Raw genomic sequence first — 27,857 nt, forward strand, 5'->3', positions numbered from 1 at the left:
TAACGGATGATTATTTATCGTTACGTTTTATAAGTATATATTATATTCAATTTCATTGCTTTACTTAAACGAGGTAAACCTTTTTAGAAAAACGATCTTAGGTATATATTTGAAAAGCTACAAAGAAAAACATATAAAAGAAAAACTTTTTTTTTTTCAAGTAATCATTGTATAGAATGTAAAAAAACCTATTATTATGTGTTGAACCGGCATAAAACTATAAATATCTAAAAATCATAATAAAAATATTAGCAGTAACGAAGTGGTTTAAAAAGTACCTATAGAAAGAACTCCGTTTTTCGTCTGTTCGTGTTATGGGCCTCTTTACCTGTCCTCGATTAAACCATCCTTGATAGTGAAAATTTATAATAATCATAATCAAAATATGTCCCGTAATAAACGGGTCCAAAGGTCATACAATCTTCATTCAAATCTGATCAAAGTGCACAAACTACAGAGCCTTAAAACCAATCCATAGTTGATAGTTAAAAACCGATTCCATCATCATTTCATTACCACCGATAGCTTCAATGAGAGCTCGTTTGGCTCGACTTGGCCTGACTGGCCCGGCTTGGCTCGAGCTCAGGCACATTTTAAATTGAGATCCACAGACCACACATTGAACTAGACGCAGCAAGTTATCGGTGACTCTTTTTAAATTATTGTATTTTGCTTTATAATATTTGCTCTACAAAGTCAGTTTTAATGTTCTATTCGTAGATAATAATATTCTTTGTTAATGCTCAGTAATTGTCCCATGATTGATTTTACGAATTCTAAATATTCAAACAAATTAAATAACACTCTGTAAATGGATTTTATAGCGTAATGAATTTGAAATACTTAGGTACCTACTGGTACATCCCGATGTCTCGGACTCTTTTACTGGATTCGTAGCTCGGTAGCTACGAATCCAGTAAAAGAGTCCGAGACATCGGGATGTACCAGTAGGTCGTCTCCCGGTGGAGACTCGCTGTAGAGTCCGAAATGTCGCGATGTACTGTTAGTGTGTAGGTGTTTTCTTTTAATTTTGAAGGTGCTCTCTATGTACAGTCAGCAGCAGAAGTTGCTAAGCGGGTGAGGTGTTCAAAATTAATGATCTTGACGCGACTTTATAGATGAGAATAAGAGCATGTCAAGGTAATTTCGAATACCTCGCCCGCTTAGCAACTTCTGCTGCTGACTGTACCTACATCTAGTTCGATCATTGGTCTGTGCCTCGCACGCTCCAGTAGCAGTCGATTTGACATTTATTTCTCGAACGCGGGACTCGGTTTGAATATCTGCTGAATCGCAGCAGTCGGTAATGACAGTTTGAGTTGATAAGTTTGTTACGGTGATGGTACTGGACTGAGTCACTTTTAATTTGTGCTTGAACGTTTTCATATCCTAACATCATATACCTATGTGTAATTTAATGCTTAAAAGGGGCGATAACATTTGTATATTTTGTACTTGAAAACAAGAGTACATGTCATTTTCTACCTTAATTTTTATCTACTTTTGAGAGCAGATCAATTATAACCATAATAATTTCAGAACAAAAAAGTTAAATCAGAAATTGGCTCCTCATAATTCAAACAAATATTTTGTTTTTACTTAGTACTTTTTCCAATAAAATAGTACATTGAGTCCCTGGGGCTCCCCGTACTTTGACTGCTGTAATGACGACATACACGACGCAACTACCTTTACACAGATGCTCTCAATATCCTAAACAACCCTCCCTCCCTCAATACGCAAGTAACTTACTTTATATTTTGAACCGTATTGCCCGGATATTAAAGGTAACGGCTATCCCAAATCAAGAGAAATATGTTGCTAACTCCGCTCGTTTAATAAATTCTGACTTATAATAACACCATTTATATACCCGCACCCCTCAAATTGTTGTTTAAATATCAGCCGGTGCATCCCGAAGCAAAGCCTTATACCTACAGATTATATATACAGGATGTTTTTATTATAGATTGGGCACAGATTACACCATAAATCTTTAAATAGCGATTAATTATTTTTTTATAATTGAGCTACATTTAAAGTTTTTGCAGACCCTTTCTTCCAATAATTTGTCTAATGTATATATATAACTAGTTTTAATTTTGTGAACGACTTGAAAATATCTCTCATTTCTACTTACAAAAATATTAAAATAAATAGGTATGTATAAATATGGCCGACCATTCAAGACAGCTGGTTACAAGGTTTTTTTTCTTTTAAATAAATATTATTCTTATTCTAATTACCAGACGCCAGACCGTCAACATCGCAGCGTGTTGAGTTTTTAATTTTGGTGGTGGTTTGTTTTACTTTTGGGAGGGTATTCACATAAATTGCATGCATTTTGTACGCAAATCGGAAAAGTTATATTTTTGGTTTAATTATAATATCACGCTGTATGTTACTCTCATTACCATCCCTCGCTCATAACCGTCGCAGGTGTAGTACCAAACCAACCAATCAATCTCGTGCGAAGATTACAAGACGCAGTGTTCCTCCATGAAATATCGCGGAATGATGACTTTTCTTCATTATTGCTGATTCACAGACATTTTGATTCAAGTACAACTTTCATTTATTGTGTTTTTATAACGATCTTTGATTTTGTAGGAACATGATAAACAATTTATTTGACAAAAACAAGCGTACTTAGCGGAAAAATCCACTTGAATAAATAAAATGTCAATCTATTTAGTCTCTGTGCGAAATTCAGGATTCCAATTGGAATGACTGGTTATGAATTTGATTTGGTCTTGTTATTGATATGATCTTGCAGATCCTTTTCTTTCTATTTGAAATAATGTCACTGTTGATATCTGACAAGTCATATCAGAAACTAATCCTGTTCAAATTCAGTTCTTCCAATCAGAATGTGGAAGAAGAATAAGTTCGCCTTTTGTACATTAAGTTTTTCATATGTGCTATAAAGTTTATATGTACAATATTATATCTATGTCGCAGGGAAATGATCAAAACAGAGATTTGAACAAATCTCTAAGGGATATGATCATATCACGCAGGATGTTAAAATGGCGAATCCATATCATCATTTCCCTAGAAAAATTCAGTCATTTGACCAAATCACTGACTCTGTTTAGTGAAAAGACAAAATCGGCCAATAAACGCGAAACGCTTTTTCATTTCACTAGATTTGTTTAGGAATTTGACAAAATCCCTAACAACGACAGTAAGTTGACGAAACGAACTTAAAAAGTCAACTAGTTTTATCATTTCGCTAAACAGGTTTAGTGAAATGATAAAGTCTCAACTGGAAGATGGTATAATGGTGATTTGATTAAATCCCTGAACGGTTTAGTGAAATGACGAAAGCAAGTTGTACAGTCCTACCTAATTTAGCTTAAGATTACTCTAGAGCGCACCGCCAACAAACTGTCTCACAGTTTGGCGAAACATTAGATTAAGGTACTAAAATGCTGTATTTTATGTAAAATTTTCAATAAAAAAAAAAAAAAAAAAAAAAAAGTCAGTACAGAATACAACAGTTTATTCTACTAATACAGTTAAGCGATTTGATCAAATCTCTGACTAGATTAAGTGATTAAGTTATATGTAACATTAAAATATATATGTATAGAATACCTATAGTATTAATAAGTAAAGCTAAAAATAACAGTTATGTCTTGTAGGCCGGTCCCGTAACGGCAAATATTGTCTGGCCATAAAAGTGCACTTTGTTAGTATTGCAATGCATACCTAAGCTCCGACCGCTACGCGCGGTCTTTGTATTCGTTAAGTTCCTGTAACGTTATTGTATTAGTTTATTAGGGTCTATTATCCTTGTGTTTTAAGCCTAACGGCAGAATCATTGTATTTTATTATTGTGTAATTTAGCGTAGTTTAGTTGCGTGGGAAGCTCTTGGTACCGTACAGTACAGCGTACCGTTAGCAGGACATAGTGGTGATGCACATGTTCGCATAAAACAGTAAAGGATACGGCTACCCAGAGCATTCTACATTCTACCACACACACTCCTTCGGCAAACATCGTTACTATCGTTAGTCTGTAGATTACCTACTGTCTCCCCGGCCCGGCCGGCTCGGCTCAGACGCACGTGCCCAGTGCTATAGCGGCAAGTAAACAAACATTACGTCAGTAATTTTACGCGCGGTTTCTATAGAAAGTATACGTTTTATAGAAAATGGCTTCGGGCGCTCGTGAAAATCAATTTGTGTGTGAAAAACAGTTTAATGAAGCTATTAGTGCGTGTTATAATGAGAGGCAAGGTAAAGAAAAACCCCTATGGACTCGTGAAAGGATTGAAGAAGCTATCACGGCTATCGAACAATTTAAATTAGCTCCAGTATTAAAAGCACCACGGACAAATAAACAGTACTATTACGGAAATAAAAACGATCTCATGGAGGTTGGTACTGAAAAATATTTGATTATAAAGAGAAAGTCAGTTTCTGACCCCGTTGTGAAAGTGGTTGCTGTGGATGAATTTTATGACATACTTAAAAAAAGTCATCAGTTTACAGGACATGGAGGGAGAGATAAAATTCTGCATTATTTAAAATCGAGGTACTTTATACCTACTTCGATAGTACTGGAGTTTTTGAAATTGTGTACGGTCTGTCAAACCAAAAAGCCATTTCCAAGAAAAGGAATTGTTGTGAACCCCATTACATCTGGTGACTTTAATATTCGAGGTCAAGTCGATTTAGTTGACTTCCAGTCAACGCCCGATAAAAATTTTAAGTGGCTGTTGCACTACCAAGACCATGCAACGAAATTTAGTTTCTTACGGCCGTTGCTCTCGAAAAGAGCCGCTGAAGTGGCGCTGGAGCTGCTAAAAATATTCTTGGAAGTAGGTTGTCCACATATACTTCAGAGCGACAATGGTCGCGAGTTCACGGCTTCCATTATACAAGAACTGACGAACTTGTGGCCATCTTGTAAAATAGTAAACGGTCGGCCTAGACATCCGGCCAGTCAAGGGTCCGTGGAGAGATCCAACGCAGATGTTGAAACCATGTTACGTGCTTGGTTAACGGACAATTCATCTCAACATTGGTCGGTAGGTTGTTATTTTGTGCAGTTCCAAAAAAACTCTTCCTTCCATCGCACTATAAAACGAACACCCTATAAGGCGTTATTCGGTACCGAACCAAAAACTGGGCTGGAATCTACTCATATACCGAAAGAGTTGCTTGACAAGCTTATTAATGAAGAAGATCTGGATCTAATTCTCAAACAGCAGAATAACAACCTTACTGCAGCAGCTGGATGTGCTGTTTCAACACCAGAGGACTCGCCACTCTCACCAGCAACATATACGAATCACAATCAGGACTTAGTATCACAGAACGCAATAACAGCTGATAACGACGACGAACTTATAACATTAAACGATTTACAATCATTCACGAAAAACACACCTATCAATAACTTCGACAACTACGATGATGATGATGATGATCTCCCAGCAGTTCAATTAAATAATCACACGGCTTCAACTTCGAATAATCTAACAACAGCTGAAGTTGCAATCAACGGTAAGAAAATAGTAACGTCCATGGTTTCAGACAGCGGAGCAGACGACACTGAAAAAAAATATTTTGCATAGTTTGTGAAATATAATGTACTGGAGCTCACACGTGCGATATTTGTGAAAATCCAGTGCATGCAATATGTGGAAGTACTGTTGGAGAGGAAGGTTATGGCTCAGTCGTTAAATGCCAATTATGCCAAAACGAAAGCAATATTAGAGCTGAGAGGGAAAATGCGGCAAAATTTTTGAAAATATCGGCTGAAGAAATGAAAGATACTTTTCTGCACAAATTCAAAGAGTTGCTAATCAAATCAAGCGTGTTGGTGGACGTCCCTAGGGTAGACAGAGGTCCATTAGATGGAAGTAATGTACCGGGGATTGTTTTAAATATTAAAAATAATCTGTACCAAATCGGCACATCTGTCGGCATCATAAAAGACTGGCTGCCTAGAAACGCACTTCAGCCAACCACAACGTCATTTACTGCAGCAGTTCCCTCTACAAAGTACAGTCTACGTGAAATTTCAGCTAAGTTATCTGTATTTGGAGGTCGGGGTTCAAGAAGTGTTCCTGTGAAAAGTCCAAAGTACAATGAAAAACAAATAGATGTGCCTGTAAAAAAAATAATGTCATGTGTAACTCAAGATGCCACAAATCTACAACATGTTTTATCAAATAATTAGCTACTTTCCTACTAGTCAAATCAGCTACTTTTTTAGAACTGTCAAAACGATTTCCTAATATTTTATGTTTTATTTATTAATTAGGAACTAACATTAGAGTTAAGAATTAATATTGTATACTAACAAATTATATGAGTCATGAATGTTACTTGAATAAATTAAATTTATTATTATTAATATGGAAATTATATGAAAACGTGTATAGTGACGTCACGGTTAACTCACATACTTTTTACATTTCAATCCGATTTATTAAATAGAAACAATTTATTTGAAGTAGAGGAAAGTACTACTACTAGAGAAAAGTATTAAAATTACGTTTACGCACTTGTTGCTTTGTTTTTCATTACCGTCAAAACTGGCAACTTTACCATCAGAAGGTAACTTTACCATAGTCTATCGTAGTAAGAAAGTATGGTATAATTTAAAAGACAATCCCTCTTAATAATTAATATTATATTTCGGTTTACAACCACCTATTCTTGTATACGATTAAAATAGCTGGTTTAATAAACAAATTTAATACCTACTATTGACATTTTATTTCACCATTTCACTTTAATCTAGTCAGAAATTTGATCAAATCGCTTAACTGTATTAGAATAAACTGTTGTATTCTGTACTGACTGTACTTGCTTTCGTCATTTCACTAAACCGTTCAGAGATTTCATCAAATCACCATCTTCCAGTTGAGACTTTATCATTTCACTAAACCTGTTTAGCGAAATGATAAAACTAGTTAACCTCTTGAGTTCGTTTCGTCAACTTACTGTCGTGGTTAGGGATTTTGTCAAATTCCTAAACAAATCTAGTGAAATGAAAAAGCGTTTCGATTTTATTGGCCGATTTTGTCTTTTCACTAAACAGAGTCAGTAATTTGGTCAAATGACTAAATTTTTCTAGGGAAATGATGATATTTTAACATCCTGCGTGATTTGATCATATCCCTTAGAGATTTGTTCAAATCTCTGTTTTGATCATTTCCCTGCGACATCTACATTGCGTGCTGAATTATATTATGACACAAACGTTGTAATTATTTAGTAAAACATGAAAGTTACTTCGTATGGCCTTTACTACCTAACTTTTGAACATGTGATGGTCTTCTCAAAATTACACGCTGTATTCCTCCCTCGCCATCGTCGCAGGTGTTGTACCGACAACAAATCAATCCCGAAGACACGGTTGTTACAATGAACTGTCGCGCAATGATTACTTTTCTCCATTATTTCTGAACGCTGATGAAAATGGCTGCTTTATTCTTGGGAGTTTGATATTGAAGGTTTCTGGGTCCATTGTTGTGGAGAAAGATTAAAGAATCGTTATTGTAGTAAAAGTAATCAGATTTCTGCCTCATAATAATATAATATTTGCTGTAACTAAATATTAGACTTTCAATAAGAATAACGAATTTAGTTCTGCAGTCTGGAACCAACCCACACTAAATGTTTATTTAAAATTTTACTCCGATGTTTTAATACTAAGGTTGTATTTAAAAAAAAACATGGCGTCGGTTCTTCTTTGCAAAACTACGTCATGAGTCATGACTGATTTTTTTTTTGCTAAATGGAGCATTCAATAATATTAATAATGTGAATGTGAAATGTGAGTGTGTGTGTGTGAGGTCGGATGTGAAAATTTCGACTTAACATGATGCTGATAATGAAAAAGCCGTTACATTATTACCGTTCCCAGCTGGTACGGAATCCGTTATTATTCCGTTCATATTATTTCACGTCACTTTTGTAATTAATTATTACCACGATTTTTCCTTCGCCAGTTATTTGTTATACCGAAGGAAGGCTAAACTAACCACTGTTTATGCAATATTCGCTAAATGGGCCATCGCGAGTAAATTACCATTTACTGCGTCTTAGAGTGTAGTTTGTTTGAATAATTATTAGTCTTAAAATGAAAATGAAAAAATGAAAATGAAAGTTTATTGGTAACAATGGTCTGTTTAAATCTATTTTTAACCTACATACACAAACATGGTAAGTTAGGATTTTTTACAGACAAATTCACAATTTGGAAATTCATTACGTATACATTTATATAATTATATTACATTCATTTTACTATATATTTAAGATGCATTATTCTTATTTATGAAATGTATGTAGTCGAGCCCCTTGATACCCACAGTCTATGTTTAATTAAGCAGTAAGGCAGGGACCTCAAGACGATTATAGGTAGATATCGCAAAATGGACGCTGTTTCAACTCACCTCTGTTTTAACTTACCTCTTACTCGGTCTCCCCTACTTTCCTTTATATGTACAACAATACACTTAAAACAGATTATTATAAGTAATTTGTACCTATATTACTTTCGCAATAAGGCTCAAGCATCATAAATCCTGTCTTGGACTATATCTGTGTCTCCGCTAAGGCTTCCCTTAATCCAGGCTCGGCATCTCAAGTGATTCCGGCTACCTGCGGGTCATTTAATTAGGTAATCCACTTTATTTAGAGTAGTCGGTACAATATTGTAGTGTATGAGATGGGTTATTTGCTAGGAAGGAAGATGGATTTAGAGATAGGAATTTTCTGTTATTGGTCTTACCGTACATAATGATAATATGGATAAAGTTGGTTCTGGAAAACTGTTTTACTATTTCGATGTTGATAAAATGAGAAGACAATATGTTATTATTTAATAACTGGGAAAATTAGGTTCGACTGTTTTCTTGATACCTACTTAGTTTCAGTTAGGAGTGACGGGAGATGACGTTAGTGCTAAATAAAAAACCGGCCAAGTGCGAGTCGGACTCGCGCACGGAGGGTTCCGCACCATCAACAAAAAATAGAGCAAAACAAGCAAAAAAACGGTCACCCATCCAAGTACTGACCCCGCCCGACGTTGCTTAACTTCGGTTAAAAATGACGTTTGTTGTATGGGAGCCCCACTTAAATCTTTATTTTATTCTGTTTTTAGTATTTGTTGTTATAGCGGCAACAGAAATACATCATCTGTGAAAATTTCAACTGTTCGTGATAGCTATCACGGTTCGTGAGATACAGCCTGGTGACAGACGGACGGACGGACGGACGGACAGCGGAGTCTTAGTAATAGGGTCCCGTTTTTACCCTTTGGGTACGGAACCCTAAAAAGGAAAACAAAAAATTATAAATATTGCTCTCAAATGTAACACTATTCGTACACGTTTGTGTTTGTAGTTTTGTAGGGATTGACTTCATTGTTTTTTGCGATTGCGATTCCATCAAAAGTATGAATCAAAGGTTCATAAAATACGCTTTATCATTTTTTTATACCACAAATAAAATTCTTAGTATAAGCGGTTTAACAAAGATTGCATTTATGAAACGTTTCAGTCTTCATGTAGAATTGTAAGGCGCTGTCACTGAGACACGACAGGGCATAAATCAGCGTTTTGTCGCTCTTCGTCACCCTTCGACTCTATACCGATGATAATAAGACTTAAAATACGACAACTCGTACGCTCTAGTGAAGAATCCTGAATCCGAGTCTGTGTAAGATTGCAACGAAATTTAAACTTTATTAGACGCTCGTTAGGATTTATTTTACAACGCTATGTGGAATTGTAATAGGAGGTTGTAAAAGTAATCAGATGATAATGTGTGCTTGTTTCGCGAATTCTGACAAAAACTTCTTTATACATAAAGTTCAAAATGGCGTGGCTGGAAGAGCTATAACAGATTACGTCGTAATTTCTTCCAAGCACGCATTTTGCTCCGTGTTTCGACAAAACGGAAGCCAATTCCGTTTTAGCAATTAGATACGAGTTTGAACTTATTTCGACACGACCTTGAGTCATGCCATTGGCAGATCTATTAAGATAGGATTTTTTCAACTAGAAATGTGACTATTGACAGCTAACAGATCATATCCATAATCGATAACAAGACATTACCTCCAGTCATCTCACGGGGACCAATAAATGCGAACATGATGCCTTATAGATGACTCCTGATTGTATCTTAGTGATTCCTTGACCACGCACTCCGCTCAGCTTACTCCACGCCGACTTACTCGCCACTCGATAGGTAATATGTATGAACATGACCACTAGCCACTCGCTAGCAGCGAGAGGCGGCCCGCATAAAACCGCCGTATTTTTACTATTCGTGATGACGCACTGACGAATCTCTCGAAAGTGAACTGACTCGTCAGGAAAATCACTAAGCGTTAGCGGCTCACAAGGTTGTATCAAAATTAAATTTAAATCATATCATTTTGTGAAAACAGAATCGGCCTCACGGTTAGGCTGCGAATATTTTATGAGCCAAGCTCGGAGGTTAACTATTATATGAGGGAAAGTTCCAAGTTTCTCGTTAAGTGGTTCCAAGTTTTGGCCCTCGGCAAGTTTCTAGGCGCTTTTTGGCTTTTAAATCTCATCCAATACATTAAACGTAAATGATTGGCGTAAACGAGGGTTAACTTATAAGCTTGATCATAATAAATACGAACAAGGTGCTCGGTTTGGGATGTGACGTGTGTATACACTAGCTCCGTCACATCACAGAACTTCTGTGAGGGCAGCGGCAGCGGAGAACGCCAAGGTAGGAAAATACAGAAGTAATAATTTTATTCCATTAAGCGTCGAAAGCCTTGTTCCATGGAGCCCTGGCGCTCTGGTCTCTTCAAAGCCCCAGTATTAAGGCGAAAATTATAATACGCAGTTAAATAGATAGATAGCTTTACTTATACGTAGGAAACATCAATTACCCAGGAAAAAAAATAATATTCGGGGCAAACAAATTTAAATAAAAACCGGGATTCGAGTTAAAATCTCTAGCTAGATAGATAGACGCAAGAGTCACAATAATCCCAGTATTAATACAGAGAGTCAACTGCGAACAGCCTTTAGCAAACATTCATTAAACACACATCGCAATCGTACCATCCTAGCAGCGGCAATAACCCTTTGATTGCAATATTTTTGTTTCCCACACAAAACAAACACAACAACGTGACGAAACACTCGTAACTTGTCAAGAATTATATTATTCCCAACGCTAAAATACTGTATAAAACCAATTTAAGCTTGACCTGTAAGAATTTTGCGGGCTAGGAGATCATAACTGGGTCGATTTTAATTTTGTTGTCGAGTGTTTTTTCTTCAGTTTTCAATAAAATTTGGTGGATAGATAGAGTTCCCCATTCCGTACAATTTAAGCGCCATTACACCTTATCGTCGGGTGACAAGTAAAAGTCACTAACTAACATCATTGAAATTATTGGACAATAAACCGTGTTACAAGTGTAATAAAGTGCATTGTTACTTTAATGTTTCGATAGTACTTTGTGACTTTTACTTGTCACCCGACGATATATCCTCTAAAAAATCTTCCTCTGAGTTACGAATTTCTTATTAATACGTACTCAAAGCACCCTAATGTAACAAAAATAAATGTAGACAACAAAATAACATCAGCCCCACTTATTTATATTAGTGTGGCTGAGACAAGCGATGTGAAGAACAAAACTCATGGCATCATAACCAGCCACTTACCGCCCTCGATACTCGTACAGCAAATAAAGGGTGTTTCTTTTGTGAGGGATTTCGGGAACTATGTGTTTGCACTTACGTGCCTATTTCCATTTGTCACATAAAACTCTTTTACCGTGTTACTCAACGACGGTGAACAATGGTGTCTTCCTTTATGTGTTCATAGAAACTAATAGAAGTTGAACAACATTTTATTTTTTATTCTGTATATACGCATGTATGATTTATTTGCTTTATCTGGTAATTGAAGTTTATGGTTAAGTACATACTGAATATTTCATAGTAACTTGATTGCGTGAGCCTCTTTTACACTCCACCTCGCTTTAGCAATCCATTTTAAAATGTTATACTACATAATGTATTGAAAATTAATCCAATAAATTCATTCATTAACTCAGGTTACCTTGAAATAATGTTGTATTTAAACACCGTTGTCGATATATTAAATTAATAAATCAGGTTATCACACATACCGCTATCAAAATAATTTATAATAATCCTATCGTTTTATACTACCTACTTTTAATGTTACCACTAGGTACTTATAGGTATATTACAATGAATTATTCTGTTATTCATCAGTGTTTGACCTTTTAATTTATTCCATCAAGCCTTCAAACTTCTCGTAATTCTCGTAACGTAAACCAACAGCGTTTACTCCCAAAAAGCCTCAAAGTATTTCATTAAGCAATTACTCCCATCGAAGATAACCTCGTAATTAATAGTTCGCTCCCCCTCTTTACCCCGTCTCCCTCCGTGACGAGATTACCAGCTTTTCATTAACGCAAGAAAATTAAAGAGCACCCTTAAATATTACGGATACGCGGATATTAAAACGGTACCTATATTGTTAATTTTGGGCTAAATTTAAATTGTGGTGTGAGCGCCTTTATTGCCGCGTCCTGCTGCTTAGGTATTAGTTTTGAGAACTATCTTATTTATTCGTTATTTTCATCATCGTCATCATAATTTTATTTCAGCCACTGCTATAAGAATAGGCTTCTCTTCGTGTACGCTACTTATCATCATCAGTGAACAAAACAAAGATGGTTGCACATAATTTGTGCTCCTCGTCTGAGAAATAAATAAATAGTCTTGCAAAGAGGCTCTAATGAAATAAATAGTTGCAATTACCTAGATAAAGCTTGTTTTCTCCCAGGCATCATTAATCTTTCATATTCGACTCGTATGTCTAACTCAAACGCACGATATAACGAGCAAAACAAAAAAGGCACGCTAAGGATATATTATGGTAATGACGTGAGATAATCACAAGAAAGAGTGTTATGCCGGCGACACATACACCCGTCGCAGGTACGATTTGGGGATTTGGCCTTTACTCGGTTATCACTAGTGTTATATAGATCAAAGTTTAGGTTTTAATAGTCCTTTTGGTTTAACAACGTAGGTGCTCAATACGGGAATCCCGCAGAAGTAGAAGACGGTAGGCTATGTAAAAAATAACGAGATTGCTCTAAGTGGATCGCGCCCGATATCTTCCCTGTGGCAGGTGTGTCAGTTAGCTAGCTTTAGAGGACTCCCCAACAAAATAATGGTCGACTAAGCAACGTTTTGTACAAAATCTTCATTTACCAATCATACAAAACTTCAGTACTCGTATTTCAAATGGATGCATTATTAAATCGCAATCCCTCAGCGCAGAACTGTGGAATCTTTTACGAAACTATTATAATATTGGAATGGCTTCCCGAGTTGTTCATTACATTAGACTTCACGCCTTCCTATTGCTGCCCGGGAGTTGTTCAACCAACAACTAGTATAGCGTGACCTTCAGATCGTCAACCAGAACCAGGAGACTTACTCGAACTTCCGATGCTGCTGCTTTAGATCACTTCGATCACTTATCTGGGACGCTACCTGCGTAGATATCCTGGCGCCATCCTATATCCCAAGCACCAAAGTTGACGCTGGTGCGGCCGCATTCTCAGCCGAAAGCCTCAAACGTCGCAAGCCCGTATCACCCTCAGATGTAGTGGCTACATGTTTTCAACGTTTGTGGTTCAAACCCTGAATCTGTGGGGGCCTAGTGCGCGTCGCCTCTATAAGGAACTATCAATTAGGGAAGAAGGTAAAAGTCGGCCATATCTTCCGTCGCAAGTTTCACGCAGCGCGCCACCACTATTTTCTGTTTTCTTCTAATTTCCTGCGCTCTCGACGCCCTTTAAATGCGCCCATGCTCGGTAATCAATTGGAATCCCATCTCAGGGACAGAGCGACTCATATTCGCGCGAAATGCACTCGACTGAACTGAACACCCGGGAACGGCATGAAATATTAAATTAAGGGGTTCAACAAAACGTCTTATAAATTCCGATTATAGTTAATAAAATTGCCTAGTTTTATCTTGATTTAACGGGGTATAGTTTCGCAACGAATTATTCAGCCAAAGGACTCTACCTGCTCTGTAAAGGTGAAAAGTTCTCAGATGGTCAGCTGGAAGAGATCCCTCGTTTGGATAAGTTTGAGTTTGTACTTCTATTGTTTTGTATCCTCGTTTCGTACATTCTTCATTTGGAAAAATACTCAGCCACATCATGATTATGAAGATTGTGATTTATTCTCATTCATCAATATTTACACTTTCGAATTTCAAAAAGGGGACATTACTTATTTATTTATAACCAAAACATGTTTTATGTAACATGCGTCGGAAGTTTGTTTAGTCAACAAAACAAATGATTATTTTATACTTACACAAAAATCGCACCAGCAAACTTGCAATAACTTGGTTCTACATTTTTATTTGTGATTTCTGATCGCGATTACGCTAAAAAACTTAACCTACGAGTAACTCTTATTTTAGATGATAGCTAACAAATTTCAAAAAAATGATACTTTGTCATTGCTTTTCTTTACCATGATGCATCATTTCTTTTCTCCCCTCATTCACTTTATCTTCGCTATATTAACTTTCTCTCATCAGGGCTGTTCTTTTCTCAATTAGTAGGTTATTTATTATGTACGCACACGTGTCAGGGACTCAGCTCAGGGATGTGCTGTATGCGTATTTAATAAGGGTTCCTTAATGGCATAGCGATGGGACCGTTCTTACTTAGGTAAGATCCGTGAGTATATTTCATAAAATTATTCATATTGAGTTGCATAATATTGTGCCTTACTGTAGGTAGGTAGGTGGAATAAACATAATTTTTAACAATATAAGTAATAGATTTTCAAGTCCATCGATGACAAAAATTCATTCAATTAATGATTTTAAGCGATTACCTAACCTGGGGACGCTTGCAAATCCAGAAGTGTCACATGCATGTTGGTGACCTTAACGAAGTACTTACACTTTTTTTAGTCTAGGATTTTTTACAATTAATAATAGCCGAGACGGTAAACATTGTCATTATTTCAAAAATACGCCACAATATTTTCTAAAATCATTTTTATTATCAAAAACCCTTTTTTTCCATGCTGCTTTTATTCTGATGTTTTTTTTACAAAAAACTTGTCCCAATTCCATTTCATTTATCCTTTTTAAAAAGAAGTAGTGTATTATAAATCCTGGTTCTCACTTGACCGGTAAACTATTAACCTAAATATTTGAACAATCAACGTTTTCAGCCTACTCTTGTTTCCTCTTAATTGCGGCTGCATTTCAGGATGAAAGAAACGCTTTACGCAACCAAAAACAAAAGAAACCGGGCCAGCCGTAATGCTGGGGAATTTTTACCTAAAGCTAAAAGAAACAGTTTTGATTTTTGCTTTCTATGTACGTTTTCGGGTGTAAAACTTCTACCTATAACAGGTGTAGGCCCATAAAATTAATCTTTTGTATGTGTGTGGTGGTCAAATATCGTGGGTTTGAACCTCGGTTGTGCTGTATAGAGCAGAAAAAATCAACAACAAACAAAGCAATTCATTTATTTTTACGTACATTGATTTACACAATAGCTCAGTGTATAATTGTCAAATTAGGTTGGAATCTTTATCAAACACAGCCAAAAGGTTAACAGCGGGTCATATTAAGTACGAGAATGATATTTGGTTAAAACTTTAACATTGACAATCACAGCCGCGAACAAAGCCAAAGCTAACTCACACCAAACAAATTTTGTCAAGCATCACAACATGCAATTGTGCACCCTACTCCCCAGACATACGGTCTCATCGTAAAACAGCGTCTTAGCTCGGGAGTTAGCAAGTCAAATATAAGGCTGTGCACATACGCTAAGCCTCCGAGGGATTGTGAACGCGAGTTTAGGAGTATGCGGTAAGGCTCTTAAATCTACTCACGGTGCTTGCAGGCCTGTAAGAAAAGGAGGCAGCTTTAGGCTAGAGTAAGAAGGTAATATAAAATAAGAGTTCAATTGCTACTTGCCTATAAAACAATTTTTATTTAGGTTAGGTAGATAAAACAAGCAACAACGGTTGCACTCCGGGAGTGCCGATAGAAGTGAAAACTCACCTCACTATGTTACCGACGCCCGGTAACACGATACATACGTTTAGCGGAGGTATTCTATTTATTTATTATATATTATTATCATTCTCAAATAATATCACACTTTTTCATTGACATGTTTATTTACATACTGCCATGACAACGTCAAATTATTTGAACATAGGTAAGGAGTCTTGAAAAGTAGTCCGCAACATAAATGTGAAATAACATTGAGTTTTTCTTTATTGATTTAAATGCCATTTAAATTATGAGTGGCCACCTTACGGGGCTTACGGTCACGTGATCGCCTTACGCTGTCTCGAGTTTGTCATTTTTTCCCCACCTCAAAAAGTGCCCAGCGCCGCTAAAGAAGTTTTCACTTCAACAACAATTGCGTCTCTCTTTTCTGCCATTAGCACCATATTTTCTGGCACCATACCTGGCACTTTATTTTTTAGCACCATATTACTTACACAATTTGTTGCACAATGTTTAGATAAATACTTACCTACTTAATCCATACACCTAAGATGGACTAATTACCTACCTAACCCTTATATTATACCGAAGCACTGATGTAAAATGTGATGAAATAAATGCATTTGTATTTGTATATTTTCAGAAGCAGAAGCGTCACTTTTGACGCTGAGAGATCATATCCAACAAATCTAGATCAAAACATAACATGTTATTACAATGAGAATAAATAAATAAATAAATAAATAAATACAATGAGAATGCGTCTCCTTGTCCCACAGTAGCTCAATAAGGCATGTGTTGTGATTTGGGCAGCAATACCTATCCAATTTAATAATAGGTAGTTGCATTACTCATTAAAAAAATGAAATTACGAGCCATGAATGTCACAGCTGTAAAATTCCGCCTGAATACCCCAGCGCCGTCAGAGCATTCAGCGCTCGATGAGAAACAAATGACTACCATTATTCCGGCAATGCTCGGCAATTTTAATTGAAACTCTTTAATCAATGGTCTTGGCCGGGGGATGGGGCGGAGCGGGAGCGGGCAGCGGGAGCGAATAGCTGGAGCGGTTTAAAGAAACTAACCATAACCAGCACATATTAACCAGAACTATACCCCGTGGTTTGGCTGAGAGAATGATTGTGTATTTATGAGTTTGTTTATTGTAAAATAGTTAGCAATACTTCACCGTTTGGATTCTGGTTACACCAGCTTTACCGTTGCAAAACTGCAGTTGCAAAGGCGCGACATTGCTGGCGACTGCATTGCTGCCGCAACTGTCAGTAATGTTACGCTGCACTGCTGCAATGCTGGTGTAGTCTAAATCCGAACGGTACCTGTATCGTGCCTTTAAGTTCAACTTTATCTAAGTTTTTTATTTATTAAAACCATAAACATAATTAATAACAAACTAAAAATAAAAGTAACCTTCAGTTTTTTGTTATCGCGGCATTCAAGACGTGCCCTTATCCGAGGGCAGCGATTTGTTAATAAAGAATAATTCGACTTAGATTAATTGCTAGGTGGCTACAACAATCAGCACCAACTTTTCCTATGAAATCTTGCGGAATTTCCACTTTGTATTCGTCTGCTTCAATCTAAATGTTTCTTTGAGTTTAGAAATCTGGGTCTCGTTAAGATAGCGACTTTGTGTAAATTGGAAGAGTTTAACTTGAATTTGCTCCTTAAGAAAATGAATCTATTTACTGCCTCCTAGCCACAAGTCGGTAGCTAGTGACCCTGATACGGAGCAGGAGGTCCTGTGTATTCCTGCCTTACAGCGTTTTCTTATAAAATGCATTTGTTTCAAGGTCTTAAGTCGTCATGAATTAGCGTCCCATAATCCATCGGGGACCGTCACTCTCCGCTTTTTCCTTTGATGCGTCCACGAAGGCGAGGGGCCTTAATAGCCTTGAAATGAAGGGGCCCTAATGAGACTGGGTGACTCAGTCGGTAAGTAGTTTATCGATTAACAAAATAAAAAATGATATGTTTCAGAACTCGAAATATTTATTGCGGTAGCTCAGTTGGCAGAGCGATAACCCGAGACAATGGTACCGTTTTTCCACTTTTCATTTACTTATACAAAATTAAAATTACCTAATTAGGTCTCTCAATTGAGAGATGATTTTTATGTCACCTTTTGGGCTGACGACTCGGTCGGTTCGGTCGTTATGTAGGTCCTCGGGGAAAGCCTACATCTAGTCTTTCTGCTGATATGACAAAAATGATTAAGTACCTCCCTGATTCATACAAAAAATAGCAAACCTTTGTTTGTCTTTTAAGAAACATTGTCACAATGATGGACAGACGTTTATGAATAACGCCATTGACAATAGTAATTTACAATGCCAACAATGTAACTCGCTAACAATAGTGATGACGTTATTTTTGCGTTGCTAAATAAGTTTGTCGTTTCATCTATCTTCTCTTGGCAGTGCTGAACCCAAATATCATCGAGTGTAAGAGCGCGTCGTGTTAAAAGTGACGGATCCTTTGTAGTCGTTAGTCGCCTCACGCGACAGACTCGCGTCATTAGTGCTTGTCGCGACACAGCGGCGTAGCGACGGACACGCATCACAAGATATCATGTAGTTCGTCATCTTGTCGTGCGATAAACTCGGGTCTACGCGCGACACATCGGCGTCCCGTCTGTCTATATAAAATGTAGGTAGGTATATTTCAGTTTTGTTCAAAGTGATGGATCCTTCGTAATCGTTAGTCGCCTCACGCAAGAGACTCGCGTCAATAGTGCTTGCCGCGACACAGCAGCGTCACGCGCGTCGAGTTCGGTGACTCCGGCAATAGGAATTGAAGATGATTCTATATTAAACTAAAACTAGCTTCCGTTGCTATCCAAGCTCCCCAACTCTGTATCCACAAACCAGCTGACTCACTCATCGACAAGCGTGTCACTTCTTTCCTCGTAATTATCTGTGGCATCATTGTGAGCCTTATCGGACGGGGCAGCCATCTTTTGTTTATGAGGGAGAGGGTGATTGGGCAGATTATTATAATCGACGGCGCTTAACGACTCTATTGGAAGCTTTTTAGGCATTCATGTTGGGCGTGCACTGGAGACAATTGACAGTCAAGTAGACAGAGCAAATTACTTGTACTAACGATTGACGATGTTGAGATAGTTGGATACCGCCCAACTAGGTATCTTAGCTTAGAGATATCTTATTTAGTTATTTAATGTTTCTTAAGTATTATACTAATCACTCAAACGCAGAAAACTTCCCAATCAAACCATAGTCAACCATAATAACTTCTTATCCATCATCGAAGTTAGGAAAAAATGTTTGGGTTGGTCTCAGAAAAAAAGGCATGGCTGGCTGGTATTCGTCTACAAAGTTCCTTGAAAACAGTTTCAATTAACAATGCTGGTCTTTGAAATACGTGCCGGATATTTACCCTGAACATAATTTACTTTATTACGATAAAAGTGAAGCGTGTGTCCACGCTAATCCTTAAATAATTGAATTGTCCTGCTTACACTCATTGAATTCAATTGCTTCTGCAAGGGATTAGCGCGTCGTACTTGCAGATACAATTACTGGTATGCAGTGCCGGGCGGGGCGTCCGGACTCGTAAATCTGGCACGCAACGAGCTACGCCTCCTACATGTAAACGGAATCAAATTCAATGGAAGTGGCGCAAAATCTTACCATCATACGTATACATATTTTACTTTCCGGAAAATTTCTGTTTGAAAGTAATGGTGCCGCCTCCCTATGTGTTTAGTCTTTCAAGGGTTTTTTAGCCGTGAGGCTGCCTTTTCTCTGAGGGGGAGATGAGTGGAGACGTGCTGGAATTAACCATAGGTTCTAATCCTCTCTAATATGCTCCTCCTAATCCTCCTAATCTTTTCTCTGCTCCGCTGAATAACAACCAGTGCTACGAGTATATCCATTATTTGAACTCAGTACGCAGATGAGATTCTGAGTTCAAATAATGGTAATGGTATTTTTTGTGTGTGGTAAACGGTTGTATGTTTCTAATTTATGAATATTTTTGTATTTATTTATCTTCCAATGTATTTTGATTAATCTTCTTATCATGCCTAATCCGCAAAAAGCTAAGTTTATTTTTTATGATTCAAGGTCAGATGACAAGGAATGCGTGTAATAACGTAAGTAACACTTATAAATGGTTAAAGGAAAACTTTCAAAGTCTCTTCTAGTGCCCATATACCAAGACGTTGCCAGTACATAACGCCAGCGCTGTCTTCCCAACAACATAACAACTGGAATAAATTATCGACTTCCGTGTTGTCTGGCTGAAGGCCGAGAAAAACGGAGACCTCCAGCCGCTCTGGAAAAACATGGCTACAGCTTAATAGTTGCAAGTTTTTAGTGGCATAAGCGGAAACAGAGAGTCGTGACATATTTATGTACTCGTTCGTACTTATAGCGCTTTGATTTTTTAGCTACATAAGTAGAAATGTGTACAGTTGTAGGCATAATTATTTTCCATCGTATTTTCACGGAAACGTGTCTTGCTCAGTCTCGGTACAAAAAAGCGGCCAAGTGCGAGTCGGACTCGCCCATGAAGGGTTCCGTATTTAGGCAATTAATGACGTATAAAAAAAACTACTTACTAGATCTCGTTCAAACCAATTTTCGGTGGAAGTTTACATGGTAATGTACATCATATATTTTTTTAGTTTTATCATTCTCTTATTTTAGAAGTTACAGGGGGGGGGACACACATTTTACCACTTTGTAAGTGTCTCTCGCGCAAACTATTCAGTTTAGAAAAAAATGATATTAGAAACCTCAATATCATTTTTGAAGACCTATCCCTATACCCCACACGTATGGGTTTGATGAAAAAAAAATTTTTGAGTTTCAGTTCGAAGTATGGAGAACCCCAAAAATGTATGGTTTATTTTTGTGTGAAAATCTTAATGCGGTTCACAGAATACATCTACTTACCAAGTTTCAACAGTATAGTTCTTATAGTTTCGGAGAAAAGTGGCTGTGACATACGGACGGACAGACAGACGGACAGACGGACAGACAGACAGACATGACGAATCTATAAGGGTTCCGTTTTTTGCCATTTGGCTACGGAACCCTAAAAAGTACTGAGATTGACTGAAGTGAAGAAGCATGACAAATACGAACGTTTCCGATAAAGTACGATGGAAAACAATTATGCACTACATCTGTAACTAGTTGGAGCCCGATTCAGATTTAACAACTTGTTACGGCCTTTGATACGACTTAGACGATCGTCTTGATGATTGGCACAGATTGTACGCACGATTTTCACTTCATTTCGCGTGCACCAATCAGTGAGACCGATCTTCAAGGTCATATCAAAACCGCAACAAAGTATTAAATCAGAATCAGCCCCCCTGTGTGTCAAATTTCCTTAAGCTTAGTAAAGTAACCTGAACACGACATTCCTTCACTATCCTCTACAGGAAAGGAGTGTCCCGTCCCAAACATTCAGGAGACCACTTGTCTTCTTGTAAACCGAAACTATGTGGACAAAGTTGTCCAACAGGTACCTACTTAAGTACCATTCCATCTTTTCCATTGTCCGATCCTAATTGTACCTATCTTGGGCATTTAGTAGGTAATTCAACATTTACGATTTGAAATAAGTTTTATTATTATAGTCATATTTAAAAAAAAAAATGGTCAGACGAAGTTAGGGACGGGTGGCAAATTAAAGTTGCGTTATAATTATTTTTTAATTTTAAACAATTTTTATGCGGCTCTATTGAATGTGAACTCAATTGACATCTATTTCTTGATAAAATTATTACTTGGGCGAAGTAGGCCGAATTCGTATCATTTAGGCTCCGTAGCAAACGAAACACAATTCTGCCACGTGCAGTGTCACACTTTCGTTTCGAAGCGTTTCGTTATCGTAGCGCAAGCGATTTTCACCTTGGCTAGGCACCCGGGTTGTCATATTAAATGCCAATATGCTTCCTGTTTTCTTTGGTGTTTTATAAAACGAGCCTTACTCGTGGCCCCTAACAGGACCCTACCATGTTGAACTTCCTATAAGAAGATTACCTATCGGTCTCCAACCAAATTTTAAGCCACACCCGAATCACAATTTTATTACCACTAGTTTAAGGTCCATTTTCACTTATCGTTTATTTTTATGTTACAAGTCATCTGTGGCAATCAATAAAGAACTTTATAAATTGAGGCGAAGGTCCAATTTGCTGTGTGATGGTATGCCTGAAAGTTCAGAAACAAATTACTAAATTTTCATAATCCTGCAACTTAGCCTGTTTTATTATAATTTTTAAGAAGGAATTAATGATGCTTCTTTTGCTGTGATTAAAAATTAACATTTTTTTTGTTATTGGGTTTTGTACTTAAGTTTTACACTTAATATTAGGTTAATGTGGCAAAAGGACCAAAAGGTACATACAATTTATTGCTGGGAAGACCATCAATGAACAAGTACTTTTGTATTTGTAAATACTTATTATATTATTATAGTAAATATTGAATTCTTGTATTGTATTAATTGTTTATGTTCTTAGTGGTAAGTAAAACTTTGAAACGCTGAGGTTGAAAATGTCTATAAGATATATTATAGGTAGGTAGTAATTCCCTCACCATTACCCGAGCCATACGCTTGTATTCCACCATCAATGTATACAAACATACCTAAGATTGAAGAAACAATTCAAGAAGAGAGAATAGCTGACGATTATCCTTATCATCAAAAAGCCACAACAAGTGTTATCTGCGGTATCACAAAACGTGAGTTGTTGGTAAAAGGTCAGTTTAATGATAAATATCGTCGAATTTATTTTAATAAGGCAGTATATTTATATTTTTTAAGACTATTAAGAATTTCTTTACAATTGACATTTCTAAGCTTTAATAAAGCTAAGATAATTAGCTTGAACATAATAGGTATTACTACAAAAGCGATACATTGATTGCTTTACGTTACAGAAATAATTCTATACTACGGCCACTACGGGTAGATATGTAATTACCATTAACCTTTTTAGGGTTCCGTAGCCAAATGGCAAAAAACGGAACCCTTATAGATTCGTCATGTCTGTCTGTCTGTCTGTCTGTCTGTCTGTCCGTCTGTCCGTCTGTCCGTCTGTCTGTCCGTCCGTATGTCACAGCCACTTTTCTCCGAAACTATAAGAACTATACTGTTGAAACTTGATAAGTAGATGTATTCTGTGAACTGCATTAAGATTTTCACACAAAAATAGAAAAAAAATAATAAATTTTTGGGGTTCCCCATACTTCGAACTGAAACTCAAAATTTTTTTTTCATCAAACCCATACGTGTGGGGTATCTATGGATAGGTCTTCAAAAATGATATTGAGGTTTCTAATATCATTTTTTTCTAAACTGAATAGTTTGCGCGAGAGACACTTCCAAAGTGGTAAAATGTGTGTCCCCCCCCCTGTAACTTCTAAAATAAGAGAATGATAAAACTAAAAAAAATATATGATGTACATTACCATGTAAACTTCCACCGAAAATTGGTTTGAACGAGATCTAGTAAATAGTTTTTTTTTTTATACGTCATAAATCGCCTAAATACGGAACCCTTCATGGGCGAGTCCGACTCGCACTTGGCCGCTTTTTTAACATTTTTGTCTGTTTATATCGATTTTTTTTATCGCAGAAATAAACTGTTGGAGAGATAATGTGGTTTATATATCATGATCTATGTATTTTTCATTATAATTATTACAAGCTCTGACTTATGAACTTATTTCTTGCATACACTGTACGACACAATGGAGTAGCAAATAAGCTTACAGCTATTAATAGGTGTTATCCAATAAATAAATGATAATAGTAACCTCTTAATCTTTAACATTGACCTGATGTTTTGTTATTGTTAAAATTCGGAATGTTTTTGCAAGTGTCAGGGGCAAACGCGAATCTATCTTGACAGTTAGTGTCTGTGCTTGGGCGAATATGGGTGTCATGAAAAAAGCAGGTAAGTTGAAGGGTTTATTATTTCAAAAACCTGTGATTTACCAAATTTTGAATTATCTATTCAACACAAGCTTTCGCGCATCCAAGAGAAAATGTGTCCCAAATATTTTTTACAATTCTTGGCACCGATTTCAAACATATTTAGGTAAGTAATCAATTGCTAGCGCGTACTTTTTAAAGGGATAGTATTTTTTTGAGACTTTTGGGAGATTCATTGCAAAAAGTTTAACAATATTAATCTTTTACGGGTTTTAGACGGTCCTGATTATCAATTTACCATGCTAATGATAGAAAATTTCAAAATAACTTTGATATTTATTTATTTACTTAATATAAGGTGTAAGTATATCGTGTTTGTTAATGGGTACAAAGGTACAAAACTTATGTACCTACCGAAGTATATAAAAATTAAATTCGCTTAAGGTGTTTCACCTTTCCATTGTCCATAATATATTCTTATTACCAGAAATTTGTAGTTACATACCTAGGCAAGCCCTTCACTAAAGCAGAACACGTGTCTAAATTACTACAAGTAACTAATAATGAAAGTATGAACAATAGTTATAAACATTAAACAACTAACAAGTAAATTTCTACAGGGAACTTGCTTACGGATACAGAGTGGCTTAGTAAATTAGTTATAAATTTTGAATTTTTCACTTCCCTATGTTGCAGGTTTAGCGTTCGCAGCCTTGCTTTTAGCAGCTGTACTCCCACCAGCACTCGCCGATGAGGTCACGTGGGAGAAATGCAAGAACACCGACGTCCTCAGCTCCCGTGCCCTCAAGGCGCGCTCCATGAAGACCCACAGCTGGGACCTCAAGGCCACCAGCCTCTACCTCTCCCATTGCAACATACCTCACCTGGACTATGTCTTCAGCGGTCTTCCTAAAGTTAAAACCATCGTTTTAAGCCACAACAATTTACAATTCGTCAACCCAGGCATTTTCAATAAAGTATCCGGGCTATATGAACTGGACCTCTCGTTCAACAGACTTAGCACAGTACCTGATTTTGGACAAGATGGTCTTTTTGAAAGCATGAAGAAACTATCGCTCAGTAATAATAGAATATCTTTACTCCTTAAATTGGAAACATTCTCATCCATGCAACTATTAGAAGAGCTAAACTTAGATAACAATGTTATACGTCATATAGACGCTGATGTTTTCAAACCTTTGGTCAATTTAAAAACAGTCAATTTAGCTTCTAATAAAATATCGTATATTCCTGAAGGAATATTCCAAAAACAGTCTTTACAGACTATTTATTTGAACGATAATGCAATCGGATATGTATCACCAACAGCATTTGGAAGTAAGGTTAAAACATTGGATTTGTCCGCTAACCGACTTGCATATTTGCCAAAGGACTTTGTATCAAAACTGACTAGTGACGGATCTAGGTTAATCAACTTCGAATTAGCTTCAAACCCTTGGCAATGCGCGTGTCTCCTGGAACTGCTCCATGATGTGAAGAAACTTGGCGTGTGTGACGAGTACTATAAGTACGTGTTCGATGGAGAGAAACATTTATGCATTGCTCACGAGCAGACGGAGTGCAACAGACCAAGCGATGATGAAGCGCTGTTGTCTGTGGAACTGGCAAACGATTATATTACTCGTACGAAACCTTATCCAGTTTGCGCTTAAATGAGTATATTTATAATACATTTAAAGTTGAAGTTTAACAATGTTTTATTTAAATTATATTTAAAAAAAATCTATTTCATACGCACCACTAAAATATAGTACATAATAGAGTGTTACGTGATAGGTAACTTAGTGTTAAGCAGCAATATCTTCCCGACAACCTTCAGACAGTGAAACGGCGAACATAGTAAAGTTAACGTTTAAGTACCTGTTTATTTACAAAGCTACTCTGGTCAGATGATGATGATTGATAAAATCTAGCCTATGCCTTTTCCCGAGCTCAAACTATCTTGCATACCAAATTTCACCTAAATTAAGCCAGTGGTTTAAGCGTGAAGAGGTAACAGGCTTAGAGTTACTTTGGCATGTATAATATTAAAGTAGGGATAGGCATACTTTATCCACAAAAACTACTGCGACACTGCTAAAGTAATCACCCCTAAGCACCGACTTATCGGCCGCGGACAGGGGGTAACTTTGAATCCTATTCGAGATTACAGCTTATGGAGTTAGTCAATGGTCAAAGACCCCAGTCAATGTTCGTGTAGGCGTCGTCTGATATTATCAGTAATAAGATAGAAAACTTGTGGTAGGCATGCGCTTTTATCACTTTTTAACAAGCAGACTATACTCATCGAGACAATTATAACAAACCCAAACACTGTTTTATCACAGAGTTCCTATGGCCACCTCCTGTGTCCATCATCAGGTCAGCTCGAAAATATCATAATATTGCATTATCACCGAACGTACAGTGAAGTTTCAGCTCAATTAAATAATGGGAATTTAGCTTGCAAGATTTGACCTGAATATACATACAAACATTGCAAGTTAAACAAAATCATGTAAAGATACGAAAAAATTTACAAATACTGAAATGAATTTCAGACACGTGAACTCTCTAAAAGGGATTACACCAGAAAGGTGAAGCCAACTATATTCCTTAGATATGATAATTCACTAACATCATCTCATATATCACCACAAAAAGATACAAGCCATAATCCATAATCCGGGCCATTCCATCCTCAAGCCATTAATATCGTGTTTACTCCCATGAATGCGACGACATCAGCGCCATAAAACCTCTTGGCAAGCTCGCGGCACACAGTTCAAGTAGAAAAAACAGTAAGATGAAATTAAGGATGACTCACGTTAGACCAAACCGTGTCCGGGCCAGAGCTTCCGGCGCTTACTTTTCTATGACAGATGACAGGTGATAACTTGATATTTTCCATAGAAAACGAAGCTCCGGAAGCTCCAGCCTGGACAAGGCTCGGTCTTACGTGAGTCATTCTTTATTTGGTATAGAATAAACACAAATATACAATAAGGAGACCCAGTAGTGATCCGGGGAATTTGTCCAGTTTAATCCCTGCCACTTCTTTCCGCCATCGCTCTACACGAGAACATTTCCATCATAACCACTTATAGGTAGTTGGCAGTCTTCAAATGTGCGTTTCTCGAGGAACTTCCTGCCTCGCACAGCTAGACTGCAGAATGAACGGGCCACCCACGGTATTTCTGGACCAACACGATCTTCAAGCTTCAAAAAAGAGAGTACTAAAGAGAGTATCTTTAAAGCCATGACGCGCTTGTAACCCCTTTCGTGTTGCGGGTTTCTATTGGGCGACGGTATCGCTTATCTGATCGTTTGCTTTCTATAATCTATAACATTAAACAATCGCAAATAATGTTTCCTTTATCTAATACCAGTGCGGCTAGCATGAGTACGTCTCAAGAAATCACGCAGGAGAGGAACTTTTTTTCGTACAGTACCTAAATACCTACTAATGAGAAAGGGGTGAGATGGTATATTTGCTCACTGCTTGACTGGCGTACGACCATCCTCTTCTCCCTTCTGTTAGATGTTGATTCGTAAATCTTATCATTGAAAAGAAAATGAGGCTTATACTGATAGTAATAACAGGTTATGGATATGGTCTGTAAGTGTCAAAAAAGGCGTTTCTGGTTGAAGAAATTCAGTTGTCACTTTTGGCACTGACAATATCCCGATCAAATTTCTTACCTGATAAGAATACGCCCCAAAGTACAAATAGACAGTTAAGAGTGTTGTTGTTAGTACTTAAGTCTCAGATACATATATTATTCCACCAAGGTATACATATTGGCTCACGGATAAAATACTGCATGTCCTACTGTGCG

At 37.0% G+C, this 27,857-nt stretch overlaps 1 protein-coding gene across 1 annotated transcript; it reads left to right on the forward strand.

The window, feature by feature from the left end:
* Positions 1-24,018: 24,018 nt before the first annotated feature.
* LOC134654294 (leucine-rich repeat-containing protein 15-like) lies at positions 24,019-25,691 on the forward strand. The gene is made up of 2 exons (XM_063509760.1): positions 24,019-24,040; positions 24,715-25,691. Exons 1-2 carry the CDS (start codon positions 24,019-24,021, stop codon positions 25,689-25,691), a joined length of 999 nt encoding a protein of 332 aa, XP_063365830.1.
* Positions 25,692-27,857: the final 2,166 nt, after the last annotated feature.

This window comes from Cydia amplana, chromosome 14, assembly GCF_948474715.1.
Source record: "Cydia amplana chromosome 14, ilCydAmpl1.1, whole genome shotgun sequence".
Taxonomy (NCBI): Eukaryota; Metazoa; Arthropoda; class Insecta; order Lepidoptera; family Tortricidae; genus Cydia; species Cydia amplana.